The sequence below is a fragment of the Acinonyx jubatus genome, chromosome B4 (genome assembly GCF_027475565.1).
Source record: "Acinonyx jubatus isolate Ajub_Pintada_27869175 chromosome B4, VMU_Ajub_asm_v1.0, whole genome shotgun sequence".
Taxonomy (NCBI): Eukaryota; Metazoa; Chordata; class Mammalia; order Carnivora; family Felidae; genus Acinonyx; species Acinonyx jubatus.
This window is the reverse complement of record NC_069387.1, coordinates 1-14,435: the sequence shown is the minus strand read 5'-3', so window position 1 is coordinate 14,435 and position 14,435 is coordinate 1. Positions and strand designations below refer to the sequence as shown.

Genomic DNA, 14,435 nt, shown 5'->3' with positions numbered 1-14,435 from the left:
CTTGTGCAGCATCATGCGGGCCTTGGAAATGTCATGATGATGTTCCATGTACCATGCCAAGTAATCCTGCACCGCTTTGGCCCATTGTTTGTGGTGTTCTCAGATATAGGAATTGGGTCCCCATCCAGAGAGATCCTTAACTAGGGTTAATGTTCTGTTCAGGGACTTCACTAGTTCCGTGGTGACACCATTCCTGTGTGTCGTGTGTGTTAGGTTAGGGTTTGGGATTGGGTTTGATGTTAGGGGTTAGGGTTATGGTTAGGGTTTGTGTTAAGGGTTAGTGTTAGGGGCTAGAATTAAGTTTATGCATTAGGGTTGGGTTTAGGGTTTTGGTGAGTGTTTAGGGTTATGGTTAGGGGTTATGGTTTGGAATTAGAATTAGGTTTAGGCGTTAGCTTTGGACTTGGGTTAAGCTTAGGTTTAGGGTTATGTTTGGGTTTGAGAGTTAGGGTTAGGGTTAGGTGGTAGGGTTAGGGTTAGGTATTAGCGTTAGTGTTAGTGTTTGCCTTAGGTTTAGGGATAAGGTGAGGAATAGGTTTAGGACTTTTGTTTGGGTTATGGGTTAGGGGATTGGATTAGGGGTTAGCGTTAGGGTTAGTGTTAGATATTTATGGTTAGGGTTAGTGTTAGTTTTTGGGTTTATAATTTTAGGGTTAGCAGGTAGAGTTAGAGCATTAGGGTTAGGGTTTTAGGATTATAGCTTTAAGATTAGGGTAAGAGGATTAAGGTTAGTTCGGGCTATGTTTACTTTTATGGTTCGGTAGGGTTAGGGTTGGGTTTAGACGTATGGATAGGGGCAGGGTTTATTATTAGGGCTATGGTTAGGGTTAGGTGTTAGGTTTAGGTGTTGGGATTTGGGTTATTGTTAGGGTTAGTGCTATGGCAAGAAGTAGGTCGTATTTGCACTCCCACTTGGAGCAGGAGTATGTTCATGCGCGGACACCGCCCTCCATCTGGGAGGGATTACATTCATTTTATCGCCCCTGTGTCCATGCAGTGGAGGTTGTTCTCACCTCGCCGCATTCCAGCTTCGTTGTGGAGTGTTTCACACTGTCACCCTGCCCTCTCTCGGTGTGGTAGGATTTCACTTACTGCCTCATCCATTTTTGGTTCATGGTGCATAGTTTTAGTCTCTATATCATTTATTTCTTCCGATTTTAATTATTTTCTTCATTCTCCTGTTTGGTGGTTTTGTTTGTTGTCCTTTGTCTGGCTTTTATATTTATAAAGTCATGGAGTTTACTTCAGTTTTTTTTTTTTTTCTTGACGCAGACCTGTATTGCTAAACTTCCCTGTTAGAACCAGATTTCCTGCTTTACAGAAATTTGGATTGCTGTGTTTTCATTTTCATTTGTTTCCATGTCATTTTGGATTTTTTCTTTGATTTCTTGGTTGAACCATTGATTGTTTAGTAGCATGTTATTTAACTTCCATGTATTTCTGGCTTTTCCAGATTTTTTTTCTTGTTGTAGTCTTCTACTTTCATAGCATTGTGGTCTGAAAAGACACATGATATGACGTCGATCGGTTTGATTTTGTTTTGGCTTGTTTTATGACCTAATATTTTATTGAGTGTGGGAATGTTCCATGTGCACATGAAAAGAATGTGTATTGTGCTGTTTTAGGATGGAATGTCTAAAATATATCAGTTAATTCCATCTGGTCTACTCTATCATTCAAAGTCACTACTTCCTTGTTGATTTTCTGATGGAATGATCTCTCCATTGATGTCATTGGGGTGTTAAAGTGCCCTACTAAGATTGTATGACTATCAATTCTTTACTTTAGTTTTAGACTGTTCTGTGTATGTGGATGCTCTCAGGTTGAACGCTTATATGTTTACAATTGTTCTATCTTTTTGCTGGATGGTACCTTTTATTAGTATAGTGTCTTCTTTGTCTCTTGTTACCGTTTTATTTTTAAATCTATTTTGTTTGATATAGGTAGGGCTACTGCAGTTTTCTTTTGATACTTTTGTTCCTTAACTAGTCTTTTGTAGGTAGGAAATAGATGGGTCCTATATTGTATTCATTCTATCACCCAGTGCTTTTTATTATGAAGAGAGAGAGCACAGGCATGGTAGGGCGGGTTGGGGGGAATGGGGGAAGAGAGAGACAAAGAGAGAAAGAGGGAGAGAGAGAATGAAAATGATAATGAATCCTCACCAAGTTCCATGCTCAGTGCAGAGCTCAATTGGGGCTCAATCCCATGATCCTGGGATCATAGCCTAAGCCAAAATCAAGAGTCGAAATTTCAAGCGATTGAGGCATCTAGTTGCCCCTATCTGGCACCTAGTACCTTTGATTTGAGCATTTATTCTGTTACTATTCAAAGTAATTGATAGACATGTACTTGTCCTATTATTACTTGATGTTGGCTGTTTCTGAATTTTTCTGATCCTATCTTCTCTTTCTCTTTTTTTGGTTTGCTGGGTTTCATCACAATTTCACAGTTGAAATTGCTTGTCTTTATACCCTGCATATGTATTAGTGGTGTTTGTTTTGTGGTTATTATGAGGTTTGTACCTAACCACTTCTGCATATAGAAGTCTATATTAAGTTGATAGTTGCTTAAGTTTGAACCGGTTCTTTACTCCTCTCCTCCCCGTGTTGTAGCTATGTAGTGTTCCTATTTCAAAACCTTTCATATCGTGAATACCTTGACTGATGTTTTACAGATATACTCATTTTTATTGCTTTTGCATTTCGCACTTTAATATGGTCACTTTAGGTGTTTCTTTTCCACTTAAAGAGTCCCCTTTAACATTTCTTGCAGGGGTGGTTTGTTGGTTGTGAGCTTGCTGAGTATTTATTTGGGAACCTCTTGATCTCTCCTCCCATTTGAATGATAGTTTGCTGGATAGACTCTCTTTGGCTGCAGATGTTTTCCATTCAGCAACTTTACCATACCATGCTGGTCACTTACAGTTTCAAAGTTTCTTCTGAAAAACATCCAGTGATAACCTTATGGGGTTTCCCTTGTAGGTAAATGCCATCTTTTGTTTTCCTGCTGTGAAAATTTTTCTTTATCACGATATTTTGGGTTTTAATTACTATATGACTTGGTGTGGATCTACTTCCGTTGAATATATTGGGGGTTCTTTGTGCCTCCTGCTTCTGGATCTGTCTCCTTCCACGCATTAGGGAAGTTTTCATCTATTGTGTCTTCAAATAAATTTTCTGATTCTAATTTCTCAGAGTTCTGAAAATGAGAAATAGGACAGAAAAGACCTATTGAAGGTTCTCTGATGACCCACTGTATTTGCATGCGTGGAGGATAGATTTGGGACTCAAATGAAGAACCTACCTTTAACTTCAAAGAACTAGAAAATAACAACAATCTATGTCCAATCTTCTCAAAAGGGAGAAAGTAATCCATATGAGAGTGAAAACCAATGAAACTGAGAACATGAAATCAATAGAAAATATGAAGAAGACCAACAGTAGGTTTTCTGAAGAGTGAAACAAAATTGTGAAGACTATACATAGACTACGCTAAGACACAGAGAGTATGCAGTTCAAAATAATTATAAATGAAAGAGAAGACATTACGGCTTATACCAAAGAAACATAAAGGAGAAAAAGAGGGGACTATGGCCAAATTAGATGCCAGCAAACCGCCTGCCAAGAAGAAATGGATAGGTTCTTGGAAACACACAACCTACCAAGACTGTACCAGGAAGAAGTAGAAAGTTTGCACAGACCCATTAAAGTAAGACTGTATCAATACAAGAAGATAACCAATGCAAGTAAATTGAATCAGTAATCGAAGTTCTCCCAGGGAAGAAAAGCCCAGGACCAGGTGGATTCACTGGTGAATTTGACCAAACGTTTGTAGAAGAACTAACAGCAGTCATCTCACTGATTTAAAAGGAATGAACACCACCAAACTAATGTCATGGAATTACCCTGGTAGGAAGCCAGAGAAGGATACTACCTGAACAGAAATCTATAGGCCAGTATCCCCGTGATGAATGTAGATGAATAATTCCCAATAATGTACAGGCAAACCAAATTCAGCAGCACATTAAAAGGGTCATTGACCGTGATGAAGGGCCTGCAAAGGAAGGATGTTTCAGAAATGCAAATCAATCAATGTGACCCCTCACATAATTGAATGAAAGAAAATCAACCAGAAACAAGATTCTTAACTATAAATAGCAAACGGAGGGTTACTATAAGGGAGGTGGGTAGGGGGATGGGTTAAATGGGTGATGGGTAAGGATGGCACTAGTAGTGAGGATCACTGGGTGTTGTATGTAAGTGATGGATGACTAAATTCTATACCTGAAACTAACATTACACTGTATGTTAACCAACTGGAATTTAAATACAAACTTGAAAAATATAAATAAGATATACATAAATACATTTAAACTAAGCTAAATAAATACATTTTAAAAAATAAAAAGAAAACTCATATAATGATGTCAATAGACACAGAAAAAAAGTTTTGAGAAATTTTTGTATCCATTTGTGCTAAAAAACTCTTTAAAATTCTGTGTAGAAGGAACATATCTCAACATAAGAAAGGCCATGTATGTGAAGCCCACAGCTAATGTCATACTCAGTAGTGAAATTGTGAAAGATTTTCCACTAAGATCAGGCACAAGACAAGGATGCCCTAGATCTGTGAAGGGGATTGGGTGATGCAGGCTTCTGGTTATGCGATGAATGAATCACAGATAGAAGATATAGCATAGGGGACATAGAGAATGGTACTGGAGTAGTGATGCATGGTGACAGATGATAGCTACACCTGTGTTAGCGTAGCAGAATGTATACATTTGTCCAATCACTATGTTGTTCATCTGAAACTAATGTAACATAGTGTGTCAACTATTCCCAAATAACATGTTTTTTTAAATAAGGTAAAGGGCTGAAATAAAAAGTTTAATGTAAAAGAACCTGTTAATATCTAATCGAGAAATGCAGTAAATTTCCAAACTAGAAAGTCACCATATCAAATTCTGTAGCCTTCCTATACACTAACCCAATTATCTAAGAAGAAGTAAAGAAAACAATCCCATTTACAATAGCATCAAAAAACAATGAAATTTATAGGAATAAATTTAGCCAAGGAAGTGAAAGATCTCTCCACAGAAAACTATAAAACCTGTGTGCAGGAATGGAAGAAATTCAATTTGTGTGAAAGAAAGGGGAGAACACACAAGTCAGTGAAAAGCCATCCCATGTCCAACTTTCGGAGGAATTAATATAGGTACAATGTCCATATTACCCAAAGCCATTTAGAGATTCAGTGCAATCTCTATCAAGACTCCGATGCAATTTTTATGCAATTAGAAAGTCATATCCTAAAATGTATTCAGAACCACAAAAAGACCCCAAGTAGCCAACGCAAGAAAGAACAAAACAGGAGGCATCACACTTCTTGATCAAGCTTCATTCTAACACAAATAAATCAGTTATGTCACTGGCATAAGCACACACACAAGACAATGGAACAGAAATTGAGAGCCCAAACTAAACCCATGCATGCACAGTCACCTAGTGTTTGACAAGGGAGTCAATAATACACAGTGGAGAGGAGAAGAGTAGTCTTTTGAATAACTGGTGCTGGGAAAATTGGATATTCACATGTATAAGAACAAAGCTTAGCACCGTATGTTACACCACTCCCTAGAGCGTGAAAGGAAGAAATAGAGATGTGGTTAGAGAGAAACAGAGACAAAGAGGAAGTACAAGGAGGAAAGTAGAGACCTGGTCCAGGTATGTGGACAGGGTTAGATGGGCCAGGGGAGAGGGGATGTAGGAAGTGGCTCTGAGTGCTGGGGCAGAAAGGGCTTGTATCATGGGCATCAGAGTTCCATGACCCCAAGACTCCAACATCCCTGGGTCCAAGTTCTGCAGAGGCCATTGGAATTGAAAAGATGGGTATCCTTCATTTCTTCTGGAATTGTGAGGCTCAGCCTCACGTTCTGTCATGGAGAGGGATGTCTTGAGGGAGAGTGTGCCGCTCTTTGGCAGGTAAACTCCAGAGCCTGCCCTGTGGGGAGGTGTCCCAGGGCCATCTTCCTCACTGCCCCAGGCTCTCTTGGATTTCCCCTCTCCCCCACCAGCTGGCCTTTCTCAAGTTCTGAACCCAAGCATCAGGCATTGTGTTGCCCCCAGGTCCTGCAGTCTGGACCTGGCAGAGGTGGACTAGTAATATTGATTAAAAAAATATTTGACAATAAGGGCCATATCCTCCCTCTGGGACTAGCGGTGTGCATCCAAATCATAGGTTGCTATCCTCCTGTCCACAACCAATCTGAGGATTCCAGAAGGTAGGTGGACCCTTTAAAACACCCTAGTCTTCTCTTACATCAAATTCAAAGACATTTTCTTGTCCCAGCTTTCTTTTAATTCTGAAGAGATGGCAATTAGTAATTGAAGGCATAATGGTCCTATAGGAAATTGACCTATATGACTGATGGACATTATTTCATCCATCCGTATCCCTAAAGCACATTTCATTGGAAATATTAGCCAAGGATACATACTGTAAATTCACAACAGATGTGTAGCTCCCTGTAAGTTGCATTCTGACCTTGTCACATATGTGTCATCAAAGATATTGTTAGTGACTTTTCAGATAAGCTTTCAACATCAAGAAGGTGATGTTAGAGAATCTGGTATAAATGGAAATTCACAGATTCTAAATGAGGAATGATTTTTCATTTTTCATGTTTCTTTTTTTGAGAGAACCCGAGCTGGGGAGGGGGGAGAGAGTGGGAGACACTGAATATGAGGCAGGCTCGAGGCTCTGAGCTCTCAGGACAGAGCCTGACGCGGGGCTCAAACTCATGGACTGCAAAATCATGACTTGACTCAAAGTCGGACGCTTAACCAACTAAGCCACCCAGGCGCCCCAGGAATGATAGTTTATTGGCAAAGAAGGAGAAATTAAAGATAGTGTAAAGGATGTCTATTTTTAATTGAAATATTGTTCACACATTTGTTGTGTTAGTTTTAGGCATACATTGTAGTCATTCCGTATGTCTATACGTTATGTTGTACTTAACCACAAGTGTAGCTATCCTGTGAAAGCATGCAACAGTATTATTACAGGATTGACTCCATTCCATTGGCTGTCCCTTGTATCCCTAGGACTCATTCACTCCATAGCTGGACGCCGGTATCTCTCTCTCTCTCAAAGGTGTCCATTCTTTATCTAACCTAAGTATTTTGGTGGTAAATAAAATTACCTCTTGTTCAGCATGTGTACATTGGTGGTCTATTTTTCTGTGAACATTACTGAAAACATTACAAATGATGTCATTACGTTAATAAATTCGGTTTCATTCTTCACTCACAAGAAAGGAGAAGGAAAAGATTTTGTGTCCCAGGCCCTGTCACTAAAACCCTTCCCAATGTGGAGAACAGGCTTAGTTGCCCAGAGCACCTTTGGTCTCTCAGCTGAGCAACCAGGGCCTTCAACATTGAAGGAATTCCCATGGTGGCCAGCAGAGAGAGCTCGAGCACCACAGACCGGGAGGGGCGGGTTCCTCTGCTGGGCAGTGATAGCCAGTAGAGGGCGCACCATCTGCTTTTCTGACCCAGGGCACCTGAGAGCAGGAAGGGCTTCTATTGCTCTCAGAGGACTCAGGCCTCTGCTGGTGCCTCAGTATGGAGAGCAGAGCTGCATTTCCAGCAGGTTCTGCCACCCGCCCCAGGGGAGACCTTAGGAGCTTAGCAGCAACTTGGAATCTCCTGAGTCGCCAGAGAGAAGCCGCCTTGTACTGAGTGCTGAGGAGGGGGCACTGGGTGGCTTCCCTGGGCAAGCTGGTTGCTGAGCTGTACAGGCCTTTGCATTTTCTGGGCTGTTCCCGTGTTTCATTGCACCCCTTCTCGGACAGTTTTTGAACAAGACGTATTTTACTAGAGGACTCGTGGATTGCGGGGTCCCATGACATCATAGATACAGTCCATGGTTTGTTCCAGATTCAGGCTTGTTTCCGGGAAGAAACCCTAACAGAAATTCAGAAGCATGGGAGCTGCATTCAATTAGGACGTGGATACATGAAATGCTCGTCTCAGGACCTTCTAGAAGAATGAGCTGGGAAGCACGTTCCGAGTCCTGCTGGAACCAGAGACCGAGGTAAGGGCACAAACTGTCCCCCACGTCATACATGCTTTTTAAAAAATTTCATGGTTTTTTTTCCAACTTAGTGAAGTGATTGAAAACTACAGAAAACCTGGTTTATACCTGTCATTAACCTTATGTTATCTTTTAATTTAAATCCCAGTGAGTAAAGATACAGTGTAATATTAGTTTCAGGTGTACAATATAGAGCAACACTTCCACACGTCACCTGGTGCTCATCCCAGGTGCACTTCTTAATCCCCAGCAGCTGTTTCACACATTCCCCCACCTCGCTGTGGAACTCCTCAGTTTGTTTCCTAGTTAAGAGTCTGTTTGTCACTGTCTCCCCCCCCCCCCACTTTGTTTTGTTTTATTGCCACGTGTTAGTGAAATCATTGGGTATTTGTCTTTCTCTGACAGGCTTATTTCACCCAGCATAACATTCTCTAGCTCTATCCACCTCGTGGCAAATGACAAGATTTCATGTTTGTATGGCTAAATAATATTACATTCCATATACTACATCTCAATTTATTCATCAGTTGATGGATGCTTGGGCAGTTTCCGTAATTTGTCTGTTGTAGAAAATGCTTCTGTAAACATCAGGGTGCATGTATCCCTTTGAAGAATTATTTTTGTATTCTTTCTGTAAATACCTCGTAGTGAAATTGCTGGATCGTAAGGTAGTTCTATTTCCAGTTTTTTTTGACAAATCTCCATGATGTTTTCCAGAGTGGCTGCACCAGTTTGCATTCCTCCCCACAGTGCAAGAAGATTCCTCTTTCCCCACATCCTTGGCAACACCTGCTGTTTCATCATTCATTGATTTTAGTCATTCTGACAGATGTGATGTGTTATCTCATTGTACTTTTGAATTTAATTTCCCTGAAGATCAGTATTGTTGAGCATCTTTTCATGTGTCTCTTGGCCACGTGTGTGTCTTCCTTGGGAAAATGTCTATTCATGTCTTCTACCCATTTTTAATTGGATTTCTCATTTTTTTGTGTACTGTATAACTTTATATATTTTGGACACTAGCCCTTGATCAGATGTCGTTTGCAAATATCATTCTGTAGGTGTTTTAGTTTTTTTTGATTATTTCCTTGGTGACGGAAGCTTTTTATTTTTACTATGTCCCATTATTTTTGCTTGTGTTTCCCTTACCTCAGGAGATATATCTACAAAGACGTTTGTACAGGCAGTGTCAAAAAGATACTACCCTTGTTATCCTCTGAGATTTTTATGGTTTCAGGTTTCACTCATAGGTCTTTATCCATGTTGGATTTATTTTTGTATATGTTGTAAGAAAGTGGTCCATTGTTGTTTTGTTTTCTTTTGTTCTGCAGGTTGCTGTCCAGTTTTTCCAAAACCATATGTTGAGGAGACTTTAAGTTTATGTATTTATTTTGAGAGAGAGAGCATGCAAAACAGGGGCAGAGAGAAATGGAGAGAGAGAATCCCACGCATGCTCTGCACTGCCCTGAGATCATGACCTGAGCTGAATTCACAATCACACACTTTGGTGACTGAGACAACCATGTGTCCCAAGACTTTTTTTTCCATTGGATATTCTTTCCTGCTTTGTTGAGAATTAATTGACCATATATGTGTGAGTTCATTTCTGCGTTTCTATTCTATTGATCTATGTCTCTGTGTGTTGTTGTTGTTGTTGTTTTGCCAGTACCATACTGTTCTGATCAGTACAGCTTTGTAATACAACCTAAAGTCTGAAATTGTAATGTCTCCAGCTTTGCTTTTCTTCTTCAAGTTTGGTTTGGCCGTTTGGGGACTTTTGGCATTCCATACGAATTTTGAGATTATTTGTTCCAGTTCTGTGACAAATGTTTTTGTTAGTGTGATAGGGATTTCATTACATGTGTAGATTGTTTTGAGGAGTGTAGACATTTTAACAATATTTTGTTCTTGCCATCCATGAACATTAAATGTATTTCCATTTCTTTGTGTCGTCTTCCATTTATTTCATCAGTGTTTCATAGCCTTTAGAGTACAGGTCTTTCACCTCTTTGGTTAGGTATATTCCTGGTATCTTGTGGTATTTGTGAGTGTGTCAATGGGAGTGATCCCTTACTTTCTCTCTGTGTTAATTCATGATCCATGTATAGAAATGCAATACGTTTATGTACATTGATTTCTGTATATTGTGACTTGTCGAATTCATATATCAATTCTAGCAATTTTTAAGGGAGTCTTTCATGTTTTTTATAGAGCACATCATGTCAGGTCCACATAGCGAAAGTGCTACTTCTTCCTTGCCGATTTGGATGCCTCTTATTTCTTTTTGTTGTCTGATTGCTGTGGCTAGGATTTCCCGTACTATGTGGAATAACAGTGGTGAGAGGGGTCATCCCTGTCTTGTCCCTGACCTTGGAGGAAAAACTTTCAATTTTCCCCATTGAGGATGAGATGAGCTGTGGGTTTTTCCTAGATGACCTTTATTATGTGCAGGTAGGTTGAGTCTCAATGTACTTTGCTGAGGGTTTTTATCATGAGTGGATGTGACATTTTGTCAAATGGTTCTCTTGCATCTGTTGAAAACATCGTATTGTTCTTATCCTTTCTTCTATTACTGTGGTGCATCATGTTGATTGATCTGTGAATGTGGAACCACCCTTGCAGCCCAGGGATATATCCCACTTGATTATGGTAAATGATTCTATTAATGTATTGTTGACTTTAATTTTAAGGTATTTTAATGAGAATTTTGGCATACATAGTCATCAGGCTATTGGTCTGCAGTTTTATTTAAAAAAATTGTTAACATTTTTATTTTTATTAAAAAAATTTTTTTTCTTAATGTTTTTATTTTTGAGACAGAGAGAGACAGAGCATGAGCAGGGAAGGGGCAGAGAGAGAGGGAGACACAGAATCGGAAGCAGGCTCCGGTCTCTGAGCCATCAGCACAGAGCCCGACGTGGGGCTCGAACTCACAGACTGTGAGATCATTACCTGAGCTGAAGTCGGACTCTCAACCGACTGAGCCACCCAGGCGCCCCTTAACATTTTTAAAATGTTTATTTCTTTCCTTAGATAGAGTACATAAAAGTGAGGGGGGGCAGAGAGACAGGGAGAGAGAGAATCCTGGCCATGCTCCACACTGTCATGGCAGGGCCCAACGTGGGACTCGAACCCATGCACCACAAGATAATGTCCTAATCCGAAATTAAGAGTTGGACAGTAAACTGACCGAGCCACACAGGCGCTGCTGCAGTTTTCGGTTTTAGTGGAGGCTTCATCTGGTTTTGGTATCAGGGTAATGATGGCCTCATATGATGAATTTGTAAGTTTTCCTTCTTTTTTTATTTTTTGTAATAATTCGAGGAGAATACATATTACCTCTTCCTTAAAAGGATGGTAGAATTCATCAATGAAGCCATCTGGCCATGAACTCTTGTGTTGGGGGGAGATTTTTTAAATTACTGATGTGGTTTCTTTCTGTTTTCAGATTTTAGATATCTTCCTGTTTCAGTTTTGGTAGTGTGTGTGTTTCTAGGAATTTGTCCATTTTTCTCCGAGTGTCCAATTTGTTGCATTTAGTTTTTCATAATATTATCTTCTAATTGTATTTTTGTGGTGTGAATGTTATTTCTCCTTTATTATTTGTGATTTTATTTATTTGAGTCCTTTCTGTCTTCTTTGTGAAAAGTCTGCCTAGGAGGTTTTCAAGTTGATTACTGCTTTCAAAGAACCAGCCCCTGGTTTCATTGATTTGGTCTAGTGTCTTTTTGGTTTCTATATTCCTTATTTCTGCCCTAAACTCTATTATTTCCTTCCTTCTGTTCTTTTTCTCATTCCTTTAGTTGTAAGTTAGGATTGCTTGAGATTTTTCTTGCTCTTTAAGGTAGGCTTGTATTGCTATATACTTCCATCATAGACTGCTTTTGCCGCATTCCAAAGGGTTTTACCAGTGTATTTTCATTTTCATTTGTTTCAGTGTATTTTCTCATTGATTTCCTGTTTGACCCATTCATTTAGTAGCATGTTATTTAACCTCCCTTTATTTGTGGCCTCCCCCCCCCGCCCTTTTTTTGTGGTTGACTTCAAGTTTCCTAGCTTTGTGGTTAGAAAAGATGCTTGGTCTGATCTCTGTCGTTGGGTACCTCTTGAGGCCTGATTTGTGACCTAGAATGTGATCAATTCTGGAGAACGCCCCAGGTATGCTTGAAAAGAATGTGTACTCTGCCATTTTAGTATGGAGTGTTCTGAATGTATCTGTTAAACCCTTCTGGTCCAGTGTGTCATTCAAAGCCATTGTTTCCTTGTTGACTTTCTGTTTATAGGTTCTGTCCATTGATGTGAGTGATGTGTTAAAGTCCTCTACTATAGTTATATTATTATAAATTAGTTCCTTTATGGTTGTTGCTAAATGTTTTATATACTTGGTGATCGCATGTTGGGTGCATCAAAATTTACAGTCATTGGATCTTCTTGTTTGGCTGTCCCCTTTAGTATGAGATCGTGTCTGTCTTCATCTCTTGTTATGGATTGCTTGCTTGCTTGCTTGCTTATTTATTTATTTATTTATTTATTTATTTATTTATTTATTTATTTTAATTGAAGTCTTAGTTGACATAGAGTGCATTCTCGGCTTCAGGAATTGAATTCGGTGATTCATCGTTTACATACAACACCCAGTGCTCATCACAAGTGCTCTCCTTAATATTCGTCCTCCATCTAGCCCAGCGCTGACCCATCTGCCTCCATCAACCTTCACTTTTTTCTCTAACATAAAGAGACTCATGTGGTTTGTTACCACGCTTCTCTTTTCCTGCCCCCTTCCCTAGCTTTCATGTGTTTTGTTTCTTAAATTCCACATGAGTGAAATCATATATTTGTATTTCTCTGATTGACATATTTCACTTAGCATAATATATTAGAGCTCCATCCACATCGTTGGAAATGGCAAGATTTCATTCTTCTTGAAGCTGAGTTTTATTTCATTGTACATATGTAGGTATGTATATGTGAGCATACACATATGTACATATGCGTGTACATGTGTATACACACACACACACACACACACACACACACACACCACAACTTCTTTATACCTTCATCAGTTGATGGATACTTGGGCTTTCTCCATAGTTTGGCTACTGTTGATAATTCTGCTATAAATATTGGGTGCATGCAATGTCACTATTAGGTATTTACCCAAAGGGTACCAAAATAGAGTCTGGGGTTTAAAGTTTATTTTGCCTGATATAAGTATTGCTACTGGCTTTCTTTGGACATTATTGGCATGATAAATATTTCTTCATTCCCTCACTTCAAATCTGCAGGAGACTTAAGTCCAAATAAGGCTTTGTAGGCAGCATCTAGATAGACATTGTTTTTTGTTTGTTTGTTCGTTTGTTTGTTTGTTTGTTTTGTCCATTCTGACGCCCTATCCAATGTCTTTTGATTGGAGCATTTAGTCCATTTATATTCAGAGTGATTATTGGTAGGTATATATTTAGTCCCATTCTACTAGTTGTTTTGTCATTGTTTCTTGATGTTTTCTCTGATCCTTTCTTGTCTGTAACACTTTTAGTCTTTCCTTTCCACTCAAGGGCCCGATTTAAGTATTCTTTTCTTTTGATTGGTGGTACATTTTTTACTTATTTTTAATATTTCTTCTTTTTTAGATTTAAGCCCAAGTTAGTTACCTTATAGAGGAATACAGTTTCAGCAGTAGAATTTAGTGATCCATCAAGTACAAAATATACCCAATACTCATCCCAAGAGCTGCCCCTAATGCCCATCACCCATTTAGCCCATACCCGTATTCAGTAACCCTCCAGGAACCCTGAGCTTCTTCCCTCTATTTAACAGTCTCTTATCATTTGACTCCCTCTCCGTTTGTATCTTATTTTTGCTTTCCTTTCACTATGTTCATCAGTTTTATTAAATTCGACAGGTGAGAGAAATCATAGGATGTGTGTCTTTCTCTGACATATTTTGCTTAGCATAATAAAGTCCGGTTCCATCCACGTTGTTGCAAATAGCGAGATTTCATTCTTTCTGATCGCCGAGTAATAGTCCATTGTATGAATATACCATATCTTCTTTATCCGTTCATCTGTCAATGGTCATTTGGGCTCTTTGCATAATTTAGCTATTGTTCATAATGCTGCTTTAAACATTGGAGTACATGTGCCACTTCGAGTCAGCGTTAGTGTATCCTTTAGATAAATACCTAGTAGTGCAATTGCTGGGTCCTAGTGTAGTTCTATTTTTTGTTTTTGTGACGAATCTCCATACTATTTTCCAGAGTGGCTACACCACTTTGCATTCCCACCAGCATTGCAAAAGGGTTCCCTTTCCCTGCATCCTTGCCAACATCTGTC

The 14,435-nt window shown here is 39.3% G+C and overlaps 1 protein-coding gene across 1 annotated transcript in view; it reads left to right on the top strand.

Moving 5' to 3' along the window:
• LOC128311011 (uncharacterized) overlaps positions 1 to 12,625 on the top strand; it is a 49,489-nt gene extending 36,864 nt beyond the window's left edge. The window contains exon 3 of the mRNA XM_053199608.1: positions 7,944 to 12,625. Coding sequence (XP_053055583.1) covers positions 7,944 to 8,057 — 114 coding nt within the window. The 3' untranslated portion in view covers positions 8,058 to 12,625. The remainder of the gene's footprint in view (positions 1 to 7,943) is intronic.
• Positions 12,626 to 14,435: the final 1,810 nt, after the last annotated feature.